The sequence below is a fragment of the Bos taurus genome, chromosome 24, assembly GCF_002263795.3.
Source record: "Bos taurus isolate L1 Dominette 01449 registration number 42190680 breed Hereford chromosome 24, ARS-UCD2.0, whole genome shotgun sequence".
NCBI lineage: Eukaryota > Metazoa > Chordata > Mammalia > Artiodactyla > Bovidae > Bos > Bos taurus.
In genome coordinates, this window is record NC_037351.1 from 58,372,315 (window position 1) to 58,396,316 (window position 24,002).

The 24,002-nt window shown below is 48.2% G+C and overlaps 1 protein-coding gene across 1 annotated transcript in view; it reads right to left on the reverse strand.

Annotated features, from left to right (window-relative positions):
* Positions 1–431: 431 nt before the first annotated feature.
* The window catches only part of CCBE1 (collagen and calcium binding EGF domains 1), a 236,632-nt gene continuing 213,061 nt past the window's right edge, over positions 432–24,002 (reverse strand). Inside the window, exons 7-11 of the mRNA XM_002697839.7 lie at positions 15,687–15,807; positions 11,043–11,182; positions 10,927–10,962; positions 10,157–10,192; positions 432–9,257 (exon numbers count right to left, since the gene is read on the reverse strand). Of these exons, the coding sequence (XP_002697885.2) occupies positions 9,024–9,257; positions 10,157–10,192; positions 10,927–10,962; positions 11,043–11,182; positions 15,687–15,807 (567 nt within the window). The 3' untranslated portion in view covers positions 432–9,023. The remainder of the gene's footprint in view (positions 9,258–10,156; positions 10,193–10,926; positions 10,963–11,042; positions 11,183–15,686; positions 15,808–24,002) is intronic.

Here is a 24,002-nt window from a genome sequence, read left to right on the forward strand (position 1 = left end):
GTCAGCCTTTTTTCCCCTCCAATGGAAACTTTACATGGAATTCTAATCCCAAACCAATTGAAGGCTGACTTGGTCATGGTGCAGTGGGAGTTGCAGGGGCCGGGGTTGCGGGGGTGGGGGGTGGGGGGCCCTCACAAGTTTCTCCTAAAGCATCTCCAAAGGTCTTCAGAGAGTTCCGGGTTGAAAAGCCCACCATGGGGGTCCCGGGGGATTACCCCAACTGGGGAGGTGAGCCTCTGAGACTCAGATTCAGTGGAAGCTGGGTCCTAAGACCTTGGCTCAGACTCAAATGCTGGGACTACAGCCAGCCCCCCAGCGGGTAGCCTACCCAGAATGCGGGTTCTGGCTCCTAAGAGAAACTTCTTTGTCCATCACCTTGTATACAGACTTCTTTAGGACTGGGTGTCAGGACAAAACACAGCACAACCATGTAAGAAAAATAACTTTGTTATTAGGCATATATCATCTTATCAAAAGCACTTCATAGTATCACATCCATAACTGAATACTAGCTCAGTTGTCATATGGACCTGTTATAAACAATGAACACAGCTGCTGAAGTATGTGGCTAGGCACTGGAGATAAAAATGGAGTCCCGACACACGCGGAATTCCCCAGCGTGCTTGCTTCAAGGATCTCACATAAAGACTGTGAGGTCCCTGGGGAATATGTAAACGGGTCTTTCTTTTCTAGGATATCTCTAAGGCGGTGTTTGTTGCAGGAGCATGTGGAGTCCAGAGTTTTATGCTTTAACAATTACAGTCATTTTTTTTTCTCAAATGGAAAATTATTTTTTGACTTCTTGCGAAACATACATGCTAACTGTGCCAGGAAAATTTTCATCTGTTTCCCTGAACTCATTATTAAAAACTTTAGATGGCTCTATTCTACTAGTTGTTTGGCCTGGATTCCTGTGGATAAATTTCCTATTCAGGGAAGGTTATCTGAAAGATGTTAAGGTTACATACTGAGGCTGCTCTGTGACAGGCTGGAGTCGGGGGAGGGGGGAAATGAGGAGGGGTCTTCTGTCAACCCAGGGAGATGCCTGGTCACCAAGGATACCGTCCCCCACGTGCCTGGGGGCAGGCTTCAGGAGCCGACAGCTGCACGAACCCCAGACGGGGAGGAGGGCCACAGTTGGGGGCCCTCCGCCTGGCACCTGGGGGAGGACACGCCCCCTGCCCATACCAAACGCCAGCGTGCACTTTTTCTTTACCTGCTTGGCTGTGAAACACACTTGTCTGAGTTTATACTAGAAATGACTTTAGTTGGTGTTCATTCCATGGCAGGTGTCAGAAAATAGAGGAGGAGAGATAAGACAGCCTTCCTTTAGCACTGCCCCCAGGCTTTGGCATTGTAAAGCTTGTAATGTCTCCCTTTGCAGTTGGAAAGGGAGGAGGATTTTCTTTAACTAAAATGTATCCCCTCCTATTTTGGAAAGGAGAATTTTATGTCCATTGCTTTCTGAAACAGAGCCAATCTATAAAGTCCTATTCTAAGTTCTAGTTATCAGAGTGCAAAACACGGAAATCAACATTTCTGGGAAACACCTTTCCCTCTATGAAACACGAAGCAGATCACTCAGACTAACGAATTTTATGCCCCCTTCTCCCCGAAAGCCTAGTCTATTAGGTTCTAAGCAGAAGTCCTGTTTAGACAGTGAAGCTTGGGTTTTCCATCCATAGCTAAAAGATATATTAGGAATAACAATGCATTATTATATCTTATCTTTGAAAAATATAATTTGGGTATACAGAGTATATATTTTATCCTATGGTAGTAGTCCAAGTTTTGGAAATATGAGGATAAATAATTATTTTACAAGTTGTCCAATCCAGCAGCTTGAGATGATAACATACAGGTTACTGTATATTTTGCTAGAAAATCCTATCCAGAATCGTCTCATAAATCCCAGACATTACCGGCTTCCATTCATCCCGTCACCTAGCTTCTGGCCAAACACACAGTTTAGTTGCATTTTACGACTACTCAATAATATAGAAGAAAAACCCCGATATTTCTACATACAGTTCACTGTTTAAAAGGTAATAAAATTCTTCATTAAAAAAATCAAAGATGAAGCTCATTTCTCATAGAGCCTAGGCATAATTTTTTTTTTTTTTTTAGCATTCATCCATCCACACACTTTAAATACTGCATCCCACAAGCAGGCAAATATTAAATACATTCCAGATGGGAACCAACATCTGCTGGATTCATCTCTGGGAACCCCGGTGGGTGAGGGCTCCTGCGGTGAAGGTTAGGTTCCGGAGAGACTGAAGGGGGCAGGAGGGATCCCAGGAAAGGAGCTCTGAGGAGGCGTCTGCGTTCAGCTGTAGCGTTGGGGTGGACAGCAGCCAGGGACTTGGTGCAGGAAAGAAACAGTGCAGTCAAGTGCTGGTGAAAAACTCGGCCACCAGCTGGCTGATGGAGCCCTGTTTCTAACAGGATGGGGACGAGGGGAAAAAGGCTGGTGTCACTTCAGATGTGCACACGTAGCCCTTCCTGCTGTTCTGAAGGAAGACTGAGAGGTGGCCAGAGAATAGCCACCGTGATTGTCTTTAAACAAGCTCTCCCAGGAGAGTGAAATGATGGCGGCATTAAAGGAGATGGAGAAAGAGAAGTAAACACAAACCACCAGGAAATTCAGGGGGACACTGCAAGGTAAGAGAGGGGAACATGAGCAAAGAGAAGCTGTAACAGTGGTCTTGTGTGATGCTTAACATACGGGCAGAGGTCTCCTGAATGGGTCCATGAAACACCATCCTGCGTGTCGAATGACAAAGCAGACATGAAGAACCTGTGAGCTGCCCGTTAAGACCACGAGCTGCCCCAACAACATTCCAAAGGAACAGATGCTCCTAGGGGTCCCTTGAGCACTTGCTCCTGGGGATCCAGAGAAAGCCTTTTTTGGAATGTGGGTCCCTGTAGGACCCAGAGGTGTAAGAGCAAACACGACTCCAGGGGAAGTTTGGGAATATAGTTTCCAACTGCTTCCTGTGTTTGCTGGGAAAGGGAAATCAAGAAGACCTACAAGAACTGGAACTTGGACTAAATTATGGAAAATTAAGGAAAAATGGGAAGGGTGGGAAGGAAATTTTTGGCAAATGAGGAAGACTATTGTTTTTCCACTCCCCATTCAAGAGATCTTTCAATTATATATTATTTTCAATATGCTGGCAAGCTTGGCTGGCCCCAGACAAGCGCTTCTCATGCCTGGGCTCTGTGGCTCAGTTGTGTCTGACTCTTTGTGACCCCATGGACTGTAGCCTGCCAGCCCCCTCTGTCCATGGGGATTCTCCAGGCAAGAATGCTGCAGCGGGTTGCCATGCCCTCCTCCAGGGGATCTTCCCAACCCAGGGGTCAAACCTGGGTCTCCTGCATGCAGGCAGATTCTTTACCATCTGAGCCACCAGGGAAACCCAGGAAAAGTGGAGTGGGCAGCCTATCCCTTCTCCAGGGGCACTTCCTGACCCAGGAATTGAACTGGGGTCTCCTGCATTGCAGGCGGATTCTTTACCAGCTGAGCCACCAGGGAAGCCCTCAGTTTACCTGCTTCTGTGATGCAGAGGTGCCCCTGCCCAAGGATCTCCTGTTTACCCCTCACCATCACCCCACTCCCCTGCCAACAACTGAAGCCAAGCAACCTCCTTCCAGGCCTGAGCTCTGCTGTCCATTGAGTCAACCTGGATCACAGCCTAAAGGCATCTGGTGGGCATCTGGTCACAGCCAGGAAACTCTGCACCTCTCCCCAAGGGTCAGGTACCTTTATTTAACAAATAATCTTGTGGTTTACTAAGCAAGCCCACTCATTCAACCAAATACCGGGTTGGCCAGAAATTGCTCCAACATTCGGGAACTTTTTGGCCAGCCTAACAGCTTTTAAATGTCCTGGCAAACCAGCAGCTCACTGTTCTTATGAGAGCCAGGGCACTGCACTCACTCACTTTTTGTCTTGAAAACAGCATTTATTCCTACAGCGAGAGTAATTTTCTTCTTTGAATCGGATACTTATAGATAAGTGTGGCATGAACCCTTAACAATCACGTGCGTGGGTGATAAACTGCTTCAGTCATGTCTGACTCTGTGCGACCCCAAGGACAGTAGCCCACCAGGCTCCTCTGTCCATGGGATTTTCCAGGCGAGAATACTGAGTGGGTCGCCTTGCCCATCTCCAGGGGGTCTTCCCAACCCAGGGATGGAACCTGCGCCGCTTACGTCTCCTGCGCTGGCAGGCGGGTTCTTCACCACTGGCACCCCCTGGGAAGCCGTCAACAGTCGTATCTGAGTGTCACTGTGTGGCCACTTACAGGCAGTCTGTATGGGACTGTGAGTTTTCTCCATCTATTCTAATCTCCACTCCTCTTCTGTCTTTAATCAAAATTACTAAAGTATTAGTTGCTCAGTTATGTGCAACTCTTTGCAATCCCATGGACTGTAGCCTGCCAAGTTCCTCTGTCCATGGGATTCTCCAGGCAAGAATACTGGAGTGGGTTGCCATTTTCTTCTCCAGGGGATCTTCCTGACCCAGGGATGGAACATGGGTAAACAAGGTTGGGTAGGAGGATAGAATATTTTAAATCTGTCAGATTGACAAGGAAAAAGAATTACCCACCGAGGCAAATACAGATTGCCGTTTCCCCCTTTTCACTAAAAACGGGTAATTTTGATATGGAGGTGTAGCAGTCTATTTTGGGACATGTATCTATATATTTTTTAAATAAATAAACTAATTCTGGAGTGACTGTGAGGAGATACCCCATGTCCAAGGGCAAAGGAGAAGCCCCAGCAAGATGGTAGGAGGGGTGAATTCGCGTTTAGAATCAAACCCCATTCCCGCCAGAGATGCTCAAAGCGCCCAAACAAGGGCACCAGGACCCAGGGACCCACAGAGACTGAGCCAGAGCTGTGTGCGAGCGTCTCCTGCAGAGGTCCGGGTCGGCAGTGGACTCCCGCAGGGGCAGGGGCTCTGGGTGCAGCAGACCTGGGCCTGGCACAAGCCCTCTTGGAGGGGGTCATCATTAACCCACCATAGAGCTGCCGAAACTTACACAGGACTGGGAAACAGACCCTTGGAGGGCACAACAGAACCTTGTGCACCAGGACCCAGGAGAAAGGAGCAGTGACCCCACAGGGGACTGACCCAGACTTGCCCAGGAGTGTCCAGGAGTCTCTGGCGGAGGCGTGGGTTGGCAGTGGCCTGCTGCAGGGTCAGGGGCACTGAGTGTAGCGGTGCCTGCATGGGACCTTTAGAAGGAGGTCGCCATGATCTTCATTACCTCCACCTTAGTTTGGCCCCAGTCAAATAACAGGGAGGGAACACAGCCCCACCCTTCAACAGAAAATAGGACTAAAGATTTACTGAGCATGGCCCCACCCATCAGAGCAAGACCCAGTTTCCCCCTCAGTCAGTCTCTCTCATCAGGACTTTTCCATGAGCCTCTTATCCGTCTCCATCAGAGTGCAGACAGACTGAAAACCACAATCACAGAAAACCAGCCAATCTGATCTCATGCACCACAGCCCTGTCTAACTCAGTGAATCTATGAGCCATGCCGTGTAGGGCCACCCAAGACGGATGGGTCATGGTGGAGAGTTCTGACAAAACGTGGTCCACTGGAGGAGGGAACGGCAAACCACTTCACTATTCTTGCCTTGAGAACCCGATGAACAGGATGAAAAGGCAAAAAGATAGGACTCTGAAGATGAACACCCCAGGTCGGTAGGTGCCCAATATGCTACTGGAGATTGGTGGAGAAATAACTCCAGAAAGAATGAAGGGATGGAGCCAAAGAAAATACAACACCCAGTTGTGAATGTGACTGGTGATGGAAGTAAAGTCCAATGCTGTAAAGAGCCATATGCATAGGAACCTTGAATGTTAGGACCATGAATCAAGGCAAGTTAGAAGTGGTCAAACAGGAGTTGGAAAGACATTTTTAGGAATCAGTGAACTAAAAGGGACTGGAATGGGTGAATTTAACTCAGAGATCATTATATCTACTACTGTGGGCAAGAATCCCTTAGAAGAAATGGAGTAGCCCTCATAGTCAACAAGAGTCTGAAATGCAGTACCTGAATGCAATCTCAAAAATGACAGCATGATCTCTGTTCATTTCCAAGGCAAACCATTCAGTATCACAGTAATCAAAATCTATGCCCCAACCAGTAATGCTGAAGAAGCTGAAGTTGAACGGTTCTATAAAGACCTACCAGTCCTTCTAGAACTAACACCCAAAAAAGATGTCCTTTTCATTATAGGGGACTGGAATACAAAAGTAGGAAGTCAAGAAACACCTGGAGTAACAGGCAAATTTGGCCTTGGAGTACAGAATGAAGCAGGGCAAAGGCTAACAGAGTTTTGCCAAGAGAACTCACTGGTCATAGCAAACACTCTCTCCCAACAACACAAGAGAAGACTCTACATATGGACATCACCAGATGGTCAACACCGAAATCAGATTGATTATATTCTTTGCAGCCAAAGATGGAGAAGCTCTATACAGTCAGCAAAAACAACACCTGGAGCTGACTGTGGCTCAGATCATGAACTCCTTATTGCCAAATTCAAACTTAAATTGAAGAAAGTAGGGAAAACCACTAGCTCTTCAGGTATGACCTAAATCAAATCCCTTATGATTATACAATGGAAGTGAGAAATAGACTCAAGGGATTAGATCTGATAGAGTGCCTGAAGAACTATGCACAGAGGTTCTTGACACTGTATAGGAGGCAGTGATCAAGACCATCCCCAAGAAAAAGAAATGCAAAAAGGCAAAATGGTTGTCTGAGAAGGCCTTACAAATAGCTACTAAAAGAAGTTAAAGGGCAAAGGAGAAAAGGAAAGATATATGCATGTGAATGCAGAGTTCCAAAGAATAGCAAGGAGAGATAAGAAAGCCTTCCTCAGTGATCCGTGCAAAGAAATAGAGGAAAACAATAGAATGGGAAAGACTAGAGATCTCTTCAAGAAAATTAGAGATACTAAGGGAACTTTTCATGCAAAGATGGGCTCAATAAAGGACAGAAATGGTATGGACCTAACAGATGCAGAAGATATTAAGAAGAGATGGCAGGAATACACAGAAGAACTATACAAAAAAGATCTTTACAACCCAGATAACCATGATGGTGTCATCACTCACCTAGAGCCAGACATTCTGGAATGCGAAGTCAAGTGGGCCTTAGGAAACGTCACCACAAACAAAGCTAGTGGAGGTCATGAAACTCCAGTTGAGCTATTTCAAATCCTGAAAGATGATGCTGTGAAAGTGCTGCACTCAACATGCCAGCAAATTTGGAAAACTCAGCAGTGGCCACAGGACTGGAAAAGGTCAGTTTTCATTCCAATCCCAAAGAAAGGCAAACCAAAGAATGCTCAAACTACCGCACAATTGCACTCATCTCACACGCTAGTAAAGTAATGCTCAAAATTCTCCAAGCCAGGCTTCAGCAATACGTGAACCGTGAACTTCCAGATGTTCAAGCTGGTTTTAGAAAAGGCAGAGGAACCAGAGATCAAATTGCCAACATCCGCTGGATCATCGAAAAAGCAAGAGAGTTCCAGAAAAACATCTACTTCTGCTTTATTGACTATGCCAAAGCCTTTGACTGTGTGGATTACAATAAACTGTGGAAAATTCTTAATGAGATGGGAATACCAGACCACCTTACATGCCTCCTGAGAAATCTGTATGTGGGTCAAGAAGCAACAGTTAGAACTGGCATAGAACAACAGACTGGTTCCAATTTGGGAAAGGAGTACGTCAAGGCTGTATATTGTCACCCTGCTTATTTAACTTATATGCAGAGTACATCAAGAGAAATGCTGGACTGGAAGAAGCACAAGCTGGAATCAAGATTGCCGGGAGAAATAGCAATCACCTCAGATATGCAGGTGACACCACATTTATGGCAGAAAGTGAAGAGGAACTAAAAAGCCTCTTGATGAAAGTGAAAGAGAAGAGTGCAAAAGTTGGCTTAAAACTCAACATTTAGAAAACTAAGATCATGGCATCTGGTCCCATCACTTCATGGTAAATAGATGGGGAAACAGTGGAAACAGTGAAAGACTTTATTTTTTTGAGCTCCAAAATCTCTGTAGATGGTGACTGCAGCCATGTAAATAAAAGATGTTTGCTCCTTGGAAAAAAAGTTATCACCAACCTAGACAGCATATTCAAAAGCAGAGACATCACTTTGCCAACAAAGGTCCATCTAGTCAAGGCTATGGTTTTTCCAGTAGTCATGTATGGATGTGAGAGTTGGACTATAAATAAATCTGAGCACCGAAGAATTGAACTGTGCTGTTGGAGAAGACTCTTGAGAGTCACTTGGACTGCAAAGAGATCCAACCAGTCCATCCTAAAGGAAATCAGTTCTGAATATTCATTAGAAGGACTGATGCTGAAGCTGAAATGCCAATACTTTGGCCACCTGATGCGAAGAACTGACTCATTGGAAAAGACTGTGATTGAAAAGATTGAGGGCAGGAGGAGAAGGGGATGACAGAGGATGAGATGGCTGGATGGCATCACCAAATCAATGGACATGAGTTTGAGTGAGCTCTGGGAGTTGGTGATGGACAGGGAGGCCTGGCGTGCTGCAGTCCAGAGGTCACAAAGAGTTGGACACAACTGAGTGAGTGAACTGAACTGAAACTCACATTTTCTTAAAACTCTTTCCCCCTTTTTGATAGTCTGCCAAATTTTAAGATAATGTGAGTACCTAATTCAGAAATTATAAGTCCCTGGAAAATAAGGAATTCAAAGAAAAGCTGCCCTGTAGATTCTCTGGGGGAAGCACTGAAGTCAATCATTTCGTTCCTGGTGTCTTTAGGATGTCTAGCAGGAGACTCTGTAAACAGTGTCTGGAAGAGGAGAAGTAGGAAGAAGAAGGGGAAAGAGTAAAGAAAATAAAAACGTATCTCTTTTTAGGTCTCCAGTGATGTTTTGTTTTTGTTCTTTGGAGGATTTCACTGCAGGGGAAAACACTCTTCCTTTGGCATGACGATGTGGGATGCGCTAAGGATAGAAGTCTCTGGCGGCTCCGGAGGCTCTTGTCTCAGTTCTTCCGGGGGCGTCATCTCCAGAGCCCATGTCCAGGGTCTCTGGATAGCTGGGAAGTTCCTGCGGTGACGGGGACTCCTCTGCCGAAGAGTGAGTCCGGCGCCCAAACACCTGTTCCTGCAGTTCGGTGATGTCATTACGGATTTCCGCCAGCACGATCAGCAGGAAATCGAAAGAACCAGGGGGTCCCTGCACAGGAGAGAAGAGTCAAACCAGACGACCAGAGACCCGCCCCATGGCTGACCCAGGGCTCCCGGAGGTGCCGTGGCCGGCCGCCCTGCCATGTGCTGGCGACCACCTCGCCAACTCTGTGTCTCAAACGGGGGAAACATCAGGCCCATGAACAACAGCTGGCGGATGCCGCCCTGTGCCCCTCCACCTCCCAGATGCGCTGTGGTGGCACACGGACCTCTCCTAGCTCTCAGACTCCGTCAAATCTGGTAGAATGACGAAATCTGAGAATACCCCTCCTAGGTTACCTTCCAAAGAACCCTAGGAGGCGCAGAGCAGTGGTTAAGAGGCTGGGCTTCTCTTGGATTTGAACCTCAGCTCTGCCACTTCGGATGTTGTAAGATACACCTGGAAACAGACTTAGGACATGCTAGGGTTTGGAATCTTAAGAGAAGACATTCCAAATAAAGATTGTCATCATTGCTGTTTAGTCGCTAAGTCATGTCCAAGTCTTTGGCGATCCCATGGACTGTAGCCCGCTAGGTTCCGCTGTCCATGGAATTCTCCAGGCAAGAACACAGGAGCCATTCCCTTTCTCCAGGGGGTCTTCCAAACCGAGGGATCAAACCCACGTCTCCTGCATTGGCAGGTGGATTCTTTACCGATGAGCCACCAGGGAAGCTCAAATAAAGATTAGCCATGACAAAAACAAACAAAACCAGGAAGTGGATTTTTAAAACCCAACCAGGTGCAAAAGGCTCTTGTGACTCTTCCTGTAACCACGAAGCTACCTGTGGCCAGGCTGAGCCACAGCTGCAAGGGGCCGGCTATTGTTAACAAACCAACTAGGAAGGCTCCCCCGAGAGGGAGCCCCGAGCGCGCCGCCCTGGGGAAGCAAGACAGGTGGGGCTACTTACTGGAGACCCTCTGGGGCCTGGTGCGCCTCTTTCCCCCTGAAAACAGAAGGGTCGGGGTTAGCGTCTGGGCCACATGGGTGCCAGCACCCCTGCCTCCATTCAGACCCCACCACTACCATCTCCCCACTCAAGGCAGCCAGTATCTCCTACAGGAAGCAAATGCCAGCTTCCCGCTGCACTCTTGGGGCCGCTGCTCTGAACCTAAAGGCTTGAGTTAAGTGCCTCGCATTTCCATTTCCCCAGGGGCTGTGTGTTTTCCAAGCAGATCCTAAAGGAAGGAAGCTGGTGTTTCCAGGCAGCGTGTGGAATGGCTTAGAAGCTTATAAAGTAACTCACACTGACTTTTTTATGACGCCAGTGGGGCAGGCAGCCCCCCAGAGTGAAACCACCCACTTGCACAGGCTGGAACTTCTCCTGTTCTTGACTTAAACACAGCAAAGAAATTAGGAACACACGTAAAACAGCCCCACAGAGAAGCCTGGCTAAATAGAAAAACATGCTACCATGACAACCAGGAGGCTTAATGTTTATAGGGGTTGTTTTTTCCTCCAAGTGGTTTTTGCGGCTGTTTTTGTTATTATGGTTGTTCTAGATCTTAAGAAAATGGCTTTTTAAATTTTCCTCCCAGCTTTGGGGACAAAAAGTATATCTGTGTCTCAATTCGGCCACATGCAAAGCGGGTCAGTGAATCGTGCTTGAGCTCCAGGTGATGCTGCAAGCAGGTGGAGACTGAGGAACCGAGGCGTGTAAGGGCCACTCGGAAGACTCACCTTAGAGCCATCTCTTCCTGGGGCGCCTGGCGGACCCTACAAGGCAAAGGGACCTCGTTTAGCAGAAGGCACACGCGTTCCCCAACCACGGATGGAAGCGCTGGTGAAATACTGACCACAGGGCCCCTCCGGCCTTGCTTAATGTGGGACAGGTCGGGAGATGGTCCCACGGGTCCCATCGAGCCCCGCGGGCCAGGCTGCCCTGGGGGGCCTGGGATCCCTGGGAAGCCGGGGCTCCCCTTTGGTCCTGGTGAGCCTGCAATCAAAGAGCATCTCGTTAGTCCACAGCCCAGGAGGAGGACGAGGACTCTGGCTGGCTGACAGTCCAGGCGCCCCTTGCAGCTGTTTCTCTTTGCACTCTGACCTTTGCCTTCTGACCTCTCCACTGACATGTCCCATAGGCATTTTGATCATGACCAAAAATTGCTGTCCGTCCCCATTCTAAAACATTTCTTGTATTGAAATACTGTTGACTGACAATGTGTTAGTCTCAGGCGTTCAGCGAATTGATTCAGACTTCACACTCCTTTCATGGAACTCCCATCCCCACTCATTCAAGCCAGAAACTTGGGAGTCTTCCTATAAATACCTCTATTTCCATAAGCTCCTCATCCAATCAGTGACCATTTCACCTCTTCCACATCTTTCACCTCCTTTAAGCTCTTTAATTTCACCAGTCTTGAGACCATCTGCTCTCACCATCCCCCATCACTGCAGGGCAGTGGTCAATGGAGCTGGGGAGCAGCTGGGGTACAGGTTTCAACAGCAGGGGGACCTGCCTCTGAATCGTGGACAAGCTTCCTGACCTCTGTGAACCTTCGTTCCTCATCCGTAAAGCAGGGCTAATAAGAATCTGCCTTACAGAGCAGTTTGGCTGTTGTTTAGTCGCTAAGTCGTGTCCAAATCTTGAGTAGCCAGCAAGGCTCCTTAGTCCATGGGACTTCCCAGGCGAGAATACTGGAGTGGGTTGCCATTTCTTTCTCCAGGGGATCTTCCCACCCCAGGGATTGAACCTGCGTCTCCAGCATTGCAGGCAGATTCTTCACCGTCTGAGCCACCAGGGAAGCCCGTAAAACAAATATATACCCACTGCTCGCGGCCCGCCCCCCGCCCCCCACCAAAGTAACAGAATCCTCCCATCAAAGTAATCTGAAAACTTGGAGACCATGGAACACGAGAGGTAGAGTCAGTGCCAACACACCCAAACCTGGCTCAGTTACTCATTAAACTGACCCGGTTCTTCTGGCGAGCAGCCTGTGTACCCGTCCCTGGGAGCAGTTACTATGTACCCAGTCTCCACTGTTCCTCTGCAAACAGTATCTGGCATTCAAATCAAAATTTTAAGGCACATTATAAAAAACTCAAACCAACACCCAGACAAAACTACTCTCCTCAAAATTAAACAACTCCCATTCAAGAAATTCAGCAATCAACAGAAACAGACTCAGAGGCAACCAGATGTTAGGGTTATCATACAGGGACTTAACGATAACAACACATGCTAAAGATGCTAGAGGAAGGCAGTTTGCCCGAACAGACGAGAGAGTTTCAGCTCTAGTTTCACTTTTGTCGTCTGTGCTCCTGGTATCATAAGCACGAAATCATTGCCGATGTCGTGAAAGTTCTCACCTATGTTTTCTCCTAGGAGTTTTACAGTCTCAGGTCTTACATTTAGGTTTTTAATCCACTTTGTATGTGGTAGAAAGCAAGGGTTCAACTTCATTCCTTAGCAAAGGGAAGGATGCTGTGTTCTAACCCTTTTTAGACCGTCAACTTTATGTGGGCATGGTTGTATTTTAATTGTGAGCACGCTCTCAGAGAAGCCCAGGTACAGGAAAGGCTGTTCAGTAGATGTTTCATGTCAAATGACTTTAACGAAGAGGCTGGGCTGATTGCTGTGCTGTCCCTATTTCTCAGCGATGTATTCCTTAATGCTATACAGATTCCTCTCTTTCAAACACACACAGGAGTTCCTTTTTGGTGGTACATGGCTCCTACAATTGGCAGAACACAGTGATAGAACGGAATGACTTTCAGGCACTGGAAAACAAAACAAAAAAACCCCCAAAGACTTCAGACTTATCATATTTGGGGAAGTCTTTTCTAGCTCACAAAATAGTTAAGCCAACATTAAAGGCTTAATTATTCCATCCAAGTATGTGTCACTCCCCCTCCTCTAAATGCTGGTTCCAGGTACATCCTTGAAAGCATTTACCTGGGAAGGGGACCAGCTCCCTCTCATAACAAAATACTTTACCTCTAAAACATAAGGACAGGCCGGAGATCATATCTTACCTTCATTTAGGCAACGAGCTTTAGAGATCGCGTGTCAAGTGCCTTTAAACTGCGGGGCTTTGATGAGCAAATGTCAGCACCTTCCATCTGACAGTGAGGGGCAGAGAGCAGCCAAAGGACTCCTACCTAGCAGAGCTCCTGGCTTGCTGCCCCAGGCTGTGACTCACCAGCCTTCAGGACTGGAATGGGAGTTAAGGGGAAGAGAATCCAGTATCTCCCTCTAGCTGCCCTAACACACCTCGGTGGAGAGCATCACACACCACGATGCTAGAAGCCAGGAGGGGGGCAGGAAACAGGACTGGAGGAGAAAGCAAGGGCACTGCCGGAGCTCGTCCTTGGTGACTTTGCCCCAGCAAGGCCCCTGGGCAGCTCACACTACGCTGGAAACCAGATGGCGAGACTGGCATGGAAAGCCTGCAGGTCATTCATTCAGAAAGAGGCCAATGGCTCCCCTGTTCCTCGAATGTCCTTATTGGAGTGATATGCAGACTGGCCTGAGGATGAATTTTCTCCAGGGAAGCAGAGCAAGAACATTTTCTTAGAGAAGGATGGAGAACACTGTGCTAAGAATCAATGCATAAGAAGGGACCCAAGCTTACTCAGAAGCAGCGAGAGGCTGCCTGTGTGTGGTGTCTGCTGGAGAAAAGAAGTCAAGGGAATGAACGAGGGGAGAAACCAAAGTCTTGGACCAGCTTTTGGTCTTGGTCTCTCTACAGACTGAGACCCAGGAATCTGGGTTTTGATGGAAACCGGGAGATGAAGATGTTAGTGGAGAAGAAAACACATAGTTTAGAAAGCGTTTTGAGCCTTTGTTGTTGCTGACCTTCCATCGTAAAACCTGCCGATGTCCTTGTAGCTTGGACTGGTCCTACCTTTCATGTCTGTCCATGTCCAGCTTGAGCCCCAAGTCCCCTGGTCACCGCAGGCTACACTGATCTCTCCCTTCTTTAAGCTTCCACAGCTGGGAGCACCTGAATTCTTTAGTTGGGGGAGACAGGTACTGTCTCACTCCACTTGCTTTCATTCCGAGTGCTTTGCTGTCCCCATTAAAATGTCAGGAGTCACAACACCCAGCTCACTGCTAGACGATGAGCAGTGGGGATAAGATGTCCAGGTCTCACAACATTTGCTAACCCTAATAATATTTCCTTCACTAGTATGGAAAAAAAAAATACTGATCTATCTGTGGAGAGACTCATAATAAAAGAGAAAACGTCCCGTCACTGTTTTGAGTTCTTGTTGCATATTTCCCGATGTAAAGACAGGATGTTTGGGATTTTGTTCAGAGTGCAGGGGGGAATCTCCAAAACGGTATGCTGAAGGAGCCAGACAAAATAATAGATTCCTTTTCGTGAAGTTCTAGAATAGACAAAACTGCAGCAACAGAAAGCAGGTTGGTGGTTACCTGGAGCTGAGGATGTAGACTGCCAGGGGCACAAGGGCACTTTCTGGGGGTGATGGAGAGTTTCTATATCTGGATGTAGACCAGATATAAGGTGGTGCTTAGTAAGGGCTTGATACAGGGTGCACGCAGGGCTTCCCCACTGGCTCAGCAGTAAAGAAGCAGCCTGAGACAAAGATGACACAGGAGACGCGGAGTCGATCCCTGGGTCGGGAAGATCCCCTGGAGGAGGGCATGGCAATGCACTCCAGTGTTCTTGCCTGGAGAATCCATGGACCGAGGAGTCTGGACAGCTACAGTTCAAAGGATTGCAGAGTCGGACACGACTGAAGTGACTGAGCACGCATAGAGTGCAGGCATATGTGAAAACTCGTCCAACTGTAACTTGAGTGTGTACATTTTATTGTATACAATTGTATCTCAGTGAGGGTGACTTAATGAACTGAAATGTAGAGACAGGTATAAAAATAAATATCAATGTAAGTGTGTTGACCAATAATAGGAGGAGGAGGAGAGAGGACTGGAAAACAGTGGGACGAGGCTGGCCATGAATCGTGAGAGCAGCTGATGAGCCCAGAGGGGTTCAGCACACCATCCGACGTTCACACATGCTAGTGTTAAAGAGTTTTCATTTGTTTCCCTGTAACCTAACAATGACCGTTACGACCCCGGGCCAGTCCAGGACGATGACTTTTCCCCTGATGACTGTTGGTCATTTGTTTGTCCATTTCTTGCACACTGGCGTGGGGTTCCCTGGACCCTGGCTTCTGCTCCCACCCATGGAAGCTAAAGAACTCCGTCCCATCCCACTAAAGGTGAGCTCCTGGCAGGCTCTGGCTGGTAAACCTACAGCCCTTTCATGCTCCTCTTCACTGCTCAGCTGGTAAAGAATCCGCCTGCGATGCGGGAGACCTGGCTTCGATTCCTGGGTTGGGAAGACCTTCTGGAGAAGGGAAAGGCTCCCCACTCCCGTATTCTTGCCTGGAGAATCCCATGGACTATCCATGGACTTGCAAAGAGTCGGACGTGGCTGCCTGACGCTCACATTCACGTTCATACTCACCAGGGGGGCCCTGGCCCCCAGGCAGGCCAGGAGGACCTGGAAGGTAGGCGTTTGAGGCCAGTGCCTTGTGACCAGTGATGTACTTGCCCAGGTCGGCAGCGCTGTTGGGGAGCAGGGCAACCTGCAAAGAGAAGAGGGACCTGGGTCAGGAGACGGTGCCGGGCCCACTGCAGGCAGCCCCACTGCAGGCGGTGTGCGGCAGAGGCTTCACAGCCTGCCCTGGCTTCTTTCCCCTTATCCGAACCCGTCAGAGCCAGAAGGGCTGGAGAGACCCTCCTTCTAAACCCAGAGGCCTTCCAGTCAACACAACTTGCCTGAGATTGCTCAGCTGCTTAGTGGGCGACCCTGGATCGGCTGCAGTCTGCCTGAATATCATTAGACTCATGAATGCCATAATTAACACAGTCGATCTGCCTCAGGCTTTCAGTTAAGCTCTTTATGTATCAAATATTTGAGAAACTACTACATGCCAGGTACCGTGCTCGGTTCTAAGGCGACCACGGTGACCAACACATGGTCTCGGCTCTGAAAGATCTCAGCCTTGGGAGCCAGGAAAACATGGCTCACAGGTCACCTGCGTGCTCAGGTGGTCGGGAAACTCTACAATATGTCCACAAAGGTCGGGCACTCTTCCCTTTAAAAGTGTCCAACTCCTTGCGACCCCATGGACTGTGGCTCCTCCATCCATGGGATTCTCCAGGCAAGAGTACTTGCCCTTCCCTTCTCCAGGGGATCTTCCTGACCCAGGGATTGAATGTGGGTCTTCTGCATTGCAGGCAGATTTTTACTGTCTGAGCCACCAGGGAAGCCCTTTACAAGGTGGAGGCTAAATTTTCACCCACTGTGTTTAGGTACCTAATGAACAGGAAAAGACATAATCGACAGTGTGAACCTTCTGAGACAACGTCTTAAAAGACTTGCTGCCTCCCCCCACCCGAGCCCTTTCAGTTCAGTTCAGTTTAGTCGCTCAGTCGTGTCCAACTCTTTGCAACCCCATGGACCACAGCACACCAGGCTTCCCTGTCCATCTCCAACTCCCAGAGTTTATTCAAACTTATGTCCATTGAGTCGGTGATGTCATCCAACCATCTCATCCTCTGTCGTTCCCTTCTCCTCCTGCCTTCAATCTTTCCCAGCATCAGGGTCTTTTCAAATGAGTCAGTTCTTCACATCAGGTGGCCAAAGTATTGGAGCTTCAGCTTCAACGTCAGTCCTTCCAGTGAATATTCAGGACTGATCTCCTTTAGGATGGACTGGTTGGATCTCCTGCTCTCTCCCTCTCTCTCAGATTTCAGGGGCTCATTCTACGAGAAGCCAGAGAAACCTCAGACACGAATGATTTTTGCATTCCTCAAGGCCAGGAATCAGTGAGACCTTTGCTAAGAACTAAATGCTTTGAACGTCCATTTCCTGACAGAAAATGCCCGCCATTAGAACTGGGAGGATTACACCAGTGTGTATCAGGGGCCCAGGAGAGGAGCTGGAACATAGAAGTGGGAGTGAAAGTATCAGCCGCTCAGTCGTGTCTGACTCTCTGTGCGACCCCACAGACGGTAGCCCACCAGGCTCCTCTGTCCACGGGAGTCTCCAGGCAAGAATACTGGAGTGGACTGCCATTTCCTCCTCCAGGGGATCTTCTCCACCCGGGGATTGAACCTGGGTCTCTTGCAATGTAGGCAGATTCTTTACTGTCTGAGCCACTAAGGAAGCCATACTAAGTGTTTGGTAAATGGCAGCTCTTGTATCTTCCTTTCAGAAAGCTGACTCAGGGGTGTAAAATCCAAAGGAGATTGTGTTTCTGAGGGTCAGAACCCCCGAGTGAAGGGAATTTATAAGGAAAAGTACTGTAGTTAGAGGACAGAGGGGGCAACACTGGCCCCTGAAGGCTGGTCCAATGTTATTATCTGCTTCCAAGAGGAGAACTGAAACGTGAATCTCACGTACGGGCTTCAGCATCAGGCAGATCTATGCTTAAGTCTCAGTCCTGCCACACTAAAGACGTTTGCTCTCTGGAAGGAAAGCTATGTTAAATCTAGACAGTGTACTAAAAAGCAGAGACATCACTTTGCCGACAAAGGTCCATCTAGTCAAAGCTATGGTTTTTTCCAATAGTCACGTATGGATGTGAAAGTTGGACTATAAAGAAAGCTGAGTACCAAAGAATCGATACTTTTGAGCTGTGGTGTTGGAGAAGACTCTTGAGGGTCCCTTGGACTGCAAGGAGATCAAACCAGTCAATCGAAAAGGAAATCAACTCTGAATATTCACTGGAAGGACTGATGCTGAAGCTCCAATACTCTGGCCACCTGATGTGACGAGCTGACTCACTGGAAAAGACCCTGATGCTGGGAAAGACTGAAGGCGGGAGGAGGAGGGGCAGCAGCAGATGAGATGGTTAGACAGCATCACGGACTCAGTGAACAGGGTTGAGCAAGCTCTGGGAGACAGCAGAGGACAGGGGAGCCTGGCGTGCTGCAGTCCACGGGGTTGCAAAGAGTTGCAAACGACTGAGCGACTGAACGACAACAAACTGCTTCGATCTGCCTGTGGGACCCTGGCAAGCTACAGAGCCTGGTTTTCTCATCTATAAAACAAGGTCATAATATCCACCTACGATGGGCTGCTGGGAGGAGGAAAGTGACGGAAGTCTTAAATGTGCCTGGCTCAGCGCCCAGACTAATAATCACCAGCACCTACAACCACAGACACAGTGCAGACGCTGCATGGGGTGGGGTGTGGGGGTCGGGGGTTGCTCCTGGCTGTTTGTAGGTAGCCGTGTGACTCTGGGTGGGTCCCTTCGCCTTTCCAGGTTCTCATCTTCATGTCTATAAAACTAGAGGTTTGGACCAGACGAGCAAGTCTTTGGATGAAAATGTTATAACCAAGCCCAGCCCACTCCATGCCCTGTCCAGCTTTCTTTGCTTCCTTGTAAAGTTCGCGAGGTGACCCCGTCAACATCGACCTCAGCTTCCTGGCTGGCCTCCTGCTGGGTAATTACCTCCTGGCTCCCGCCAGTTAGACCTCTAAGTGTCCGCAGGACGAGTAGAGAGTAAACTCGCTGGGTCTGGGAGGCAGTTGGCCGGAAATCCTGGCTTGACGTTCTACACAGACATGTTTGGGAAGAAGTTTGTAAGAAGAGTCTGCATTTCTCATGGGTTCCAATCAGTCAGTGGAATTATGGATATCAGTATCTCATGCTAGCCTTTGTAATAAAGCACCTACCTCGCAGGGCTATTGGGACAAATGAGGTGCGGCCTGTAAAGCACTTTATTAGCACTTATAATTCACGTTTCTTATATTCTGGAGAACATTTACAGAGCTCTTTCTAGGTGGCAGGGACTATTCTAAGCCCTTTATAAATATTTACTCACTTGATGATTATGAAGTCCTATGTAGTACGTATTACTGTTATCTTCTTTTTCTAGAACTGTGACACAGAGAGGTTAAGTCACTTACCCAGGGTCACACAGCCAGAAAGTAGTGGGGCTAGGGCTTAAACCAAGCGCATCTGTTTCTGGAATCTGTGGTCCTCACTACAACACCCAGCTGCCTCTCTTCCTGTTACTCATGATACTCGGCAAAGCAGCCTGCCATCACTTTCAAGCAGATTAGTCTTCCCAGGCCTCCTGAGAAGACCCATTGTACAGAGCAGCTAGACTGAGGTCGCAGAGGAACGTTGAGAAGCCACAGTCTGCTGGCAAGAAAGGCTGCGCTAGAGTGAAGGAGCAGCCGCCAGCTTGCAAAGCTGTGCACGCTTGGGAAACCTCGTTGGTCTCTCGCTTCTGAAGCTTCTGCTGCCAGCACCAGCCTACGCGGCCATGTGGGCTGACTCCGCGGTGGGCTTGGTTTCTCAGCTCAGACAGGAAGCTTATTTAAGGCAAATTTTCACTCTGTGCCTTCTCATCGTTCGTCATCTCCCAGCCCGTCACAGGCCACGGCAGGGGTTCACCACTCTCTCACGCTTCCCTTGACTGCTCTGCAGCAGTGCAGCCTCAGCTCAGATTGCTTCTGCTACAGGGACACGAGGGTCTTGTTAAAAACTTGCTCCTTCCACGATGTCTATGTGTGTGTGTGTATATACACGCCACAGCTTCCTTATCCATTCGTCTGTTGACTGACACTTAGGTTGCTTCCGTTGGCTATTGTAAATCATGCTGCTATGAACACTGGGTGGCATGTATCTTTTTGAATTAGCATTTTTCTTTGAAAGTGTTAGTCGGTTAGTCATGTCTGCCTCTTTGCAACCCCATGGACTGTGGCCCACTAGGCTCCTCTGTCCATGGGATTTCTCAGGCAAGAATACTGGAGTGGTAGCCATTCCCTTCTCCAGGGGATCCTCCCGACCCAGAGATTGAACCCGGGCCTCCTGCATTGCAGGCAGAGCTTTTACCGTCTAAGCCTTTGTTTCCTTTGGATACATAAAAAAGAATGAAAACTTTCCATCTGCAGCAACGTGGATGCACTAGGAGAGCACTGTTCTAAGTAAAATGTGTTAGAGAAGGCCAGATGCTCTGTGATTACTTGCAGGTGGAATCAAAGCAGAAAGCAAATGAATGAATGTAACAAAATGGACGACTACCAGATACACTGAACAAAGTGGCGGTTGCCACCGGGGAGAGGGGAAGGGGATTAACAAGTAGAAACCACTATGCATAAAACAAATAAATCACAAAGTACATTGTACAGCACAGGGGATATAGCCAATATTTCATAATAATTTAAAATGGAATATGACCTATAAAAATATTGATGATGTTGAACACTTGAAACCAATATAACATTGTAAATCAACTATATTTCAATTAAAAAGTCAAACCTGAAAAAATAATAATTTCTTCATATCATTAAAAAACATAATAAATTGAAAAACTGGTCCCTTGGCTCAGATTTTTCTTCAGTGTTCTGATGGGACCATGACCCCTCCCTGTAAGTTAAATGATGGAATCTTTACACCATTAAAACAATTTTTTTTTTTTCAATTGGAAAATAAAAGCACAGAATCTGGGGACTTCCCTGGTGGTCCAGCAGTTGGGACTCTGTGCTTCTAACGCCGCGGGCACAGGTTCAAGTTCTGGTTGGGAAACTAAGATCCCATGTGTGCTGGTGTGGCCAAAAACAAGTAAATTTAAAAAATGTACCCAAACAAAGCAAAACAAAATCCCCACAACTCTATATCTAAGTGAAATCTTATAACACAAACACCCTTTTAACGAACACCCAAGTCCAACATCAGAACTTTGTCCACAGGCCCTGACCCAATCACCCCTCCTTCCCCCCAAAGTAACTACTATCCTGGTTTTAATCACTTCCTATGCTTTAAAAAATAATTTATGGCCCAACTGTGCAGGCCTAGATGCTTTGGTTTAGTCTCGCTCACTTAAAAAAAACAAGACATCTTTTTAGCTGCTTTAACCTGCGGGGGGCTGCTCCACCTTTCCTGTCCTTAGCCTCTACCCATCAGGGGCCCAGGGCGTCGGCCCTGCAGAGCTTCCCACGTCAGGATTTCGCTGACTGCACCCTCACGGTGTCGTTCAACACATCTGCGCACGGTTTTACGCGGTGGGGTTGGCCACGGTCCAGGACACCCGGTAACCTACTTCTGAGCCGAAGTGTATGTGGGCAGCTGTCCTAGGCTCTGTCTCCAACAGAACAGCTGGCTTCAGCAGCAGTGAGCGGAGGCTGACACGCAACCGACAAGCCCTGCGGCATTGCAGGAGGAGGGGTCAGGAGACCTAGAAAGAGGGTCTGCTCTGCCTCCCGGGCAGCGACTGCAGCTCTCTCACAATATGGGTATCACGGTGAGAATTAAACGGGATCCTGGCTGTGAAACTGCTTCATCAACTGCAGAACAACACATTCTACTAGGCACCTTTAACAATGCGTTGCTTTGGAGGTCCCCCGGTGGTACAGTGGGTAAAAATCCACCCGCCAATGCAAGGGACGTGGGTTCGATCCCTGCTCAGGGCAGATCCCACAGGGGGCGGAGCAACTAAGCGCCTGTGCCGTAACTACGGAAGCCCGCGTTTCCTAGAGCCTGTGCTCCACGACAAGAGAAGCCGCTGCAGTGAGAGACCCACACGCCGCGGCCAAAGAAAGCCCTGCACAGCGACGAAGACCCAGCGCAGCCAAAAACGAAGGACATAGGTAAAAAGTGTAAAAAAGGAGCGTTCCTTGTGAAGTTCCTTTAACGTCAGCTTTAGCCCACTTGCCACAGTGGGCTTGCAGGAGAACCTGGCATGCATGTGCGTGCTCAGTCGCTCAGTCGTGTCCGACTCTGTGACCCCATGGACCATAGCCCACCAGGCTCCTCTGTCCATGGGATTCTCCAGGCAAGGACACTGGAGTGGGTTGCCATTTCCACCTCCAGGGGATCATCCCAACCCAGGGATCGAGCCCGGGTTCTCCTGCGTTGGCAGGCAGAGTCTTCACCACCAAGCCGCCTTTAGGAGAACTCGGTATAAGGCAGACCAATTCCAGGCCAAATCCCGTGCCTGAGAGTCACTGCAGGGCTACCAAGCATTGTCACTGGATCTGTGAGCAGCTCACCTACAAGGGCCTTAGGGGAACATAACATTTCAAGTTCTTTATAACATTTCTTCTCTCATGGATCATAAAACACTGCAGGGAGGTGAGGGGAAAGCCAGATGGTGAATTAGCAACTGAGTCTCTGAACCAGCGAGACTTAGCAGCAGTGACTCTCAAAATCACTCAGGCTAGAAAGAGCTTCTCTGTAGCTTTTGCATTATTAATTCTCCAGAGAAGAAAACGGAGACGAGCATTGGGCCTTGAGACATCCATCATTCATCAACTGCCTCCCTCAGGCCCGAAATCCTCTGGCCTATGAAACGCAAACTTCGTCCATGAACTCTTTTTCAGACTCAACTCTGTAAATACTGATACCAATCCAAGTTTCAACCTGAGGATATCTCTGTGGGGAGTATTATTTAGAACTCTGAATTTACACCCATGCACTTACAAGGTTTTCTGCCCGGTCGATCAGATTACAAGCTATTTGGGAACTGGAACATCACACACGTACATGCTTCTGTTAAAGCTGGGAGATCTTCACCACCAGTGTGCCACAAGCCGGCAAAGCCACTGATCTTCTCAGCCGACTGACCTGCCTGTTTCACGGGAAGCTATGGATCTCACGTGCCTGCATGTTTGTTGAACACAGAAAAGCAATACTGTCTAATCGTACCCTTTTGTCCTTTACAATAACTAGATGCCAAAGTTAAACAGATCACACACACCTCTTTGATGTACTAAGAGCCTTCAGGAGAAGCAATTAAATAAACTAGCAAGTTTATGTTTTACCAGCAGAAGAGCAATTTCTGAGCTGCTGACAGACTGGTGAATTCACTGACCTCAGGTATAATAAACACCATCGACCGGGGCCTTCGACAGGATTTCAGGGTTCTAAATCCCCCCAGGGGCATTCTTCTCAGCACAATGATGTTACTAGAAATCTGGTCCATCAGGCATGCGTGGGAGCCTCAGACAAAGGGAGTCAGTCCTCCAGCTTGGCGACACAATGTTCCCAAGGCACTGCTCTCCCCGCTGCGTGGAGCCCAACGTACAGGCTGTAACTTTTAAACGTGAAAAATAAAGCTGCTACAGAAATTCATCACCAGCTGTGGAAGTTTATAAAGATGTTTGCTATTGATAAAACACAGGCAAACGATGATTGTACTGTATCCTATTTAGAATCATGAAAGGGCCACGCGTCGGGATGTTGATTTCACAAAAAGCTGCATGAATCATAGTTCGTTCTCTCTGATTCTCCTGTGCCCCTTACCTAGCAGGCTATTTTACTAGTCATTGCTTTCAAAGTGTGATGTTGGAAAAGATGCTTGAGAGTCCCTTGGACAGCAAGGAGATCAAACCAGTCAATCCTAAAGGAAATTAACTCTGAATATTCACTGGAAGGACTGATGCTGAAGCTCCAAAACTTTGGCCACATGATGCAAAAGGGCTGACTCATTGGAAAAGACCCTGATGCTGGTAAAGATCGAAGGCAGGAGAAGAAGGGGATGGGAGAGGATGAGATGGTTGGATGGCATCACTGACTCAATGGACATGAGTTTGAGCGAACTCCGGCAGGCAGTGAAGGACAGAGAAGCCTGGTGTGCTGCGGTCTGTGGGTTTGCAAAGAGTCGGACACAACTGAGCGACTGAACAGCCACCACCACCGCCCTGCCTTCGTTGTTCTGTTGAACTATACTGAACTCTGAGGGTGGCTGGGCAAAGCGTTCCAGTCCAAACCCAGTTGGCACCAATCTCAGGGAATATCCAACCAAGCCATGGGTGGACACT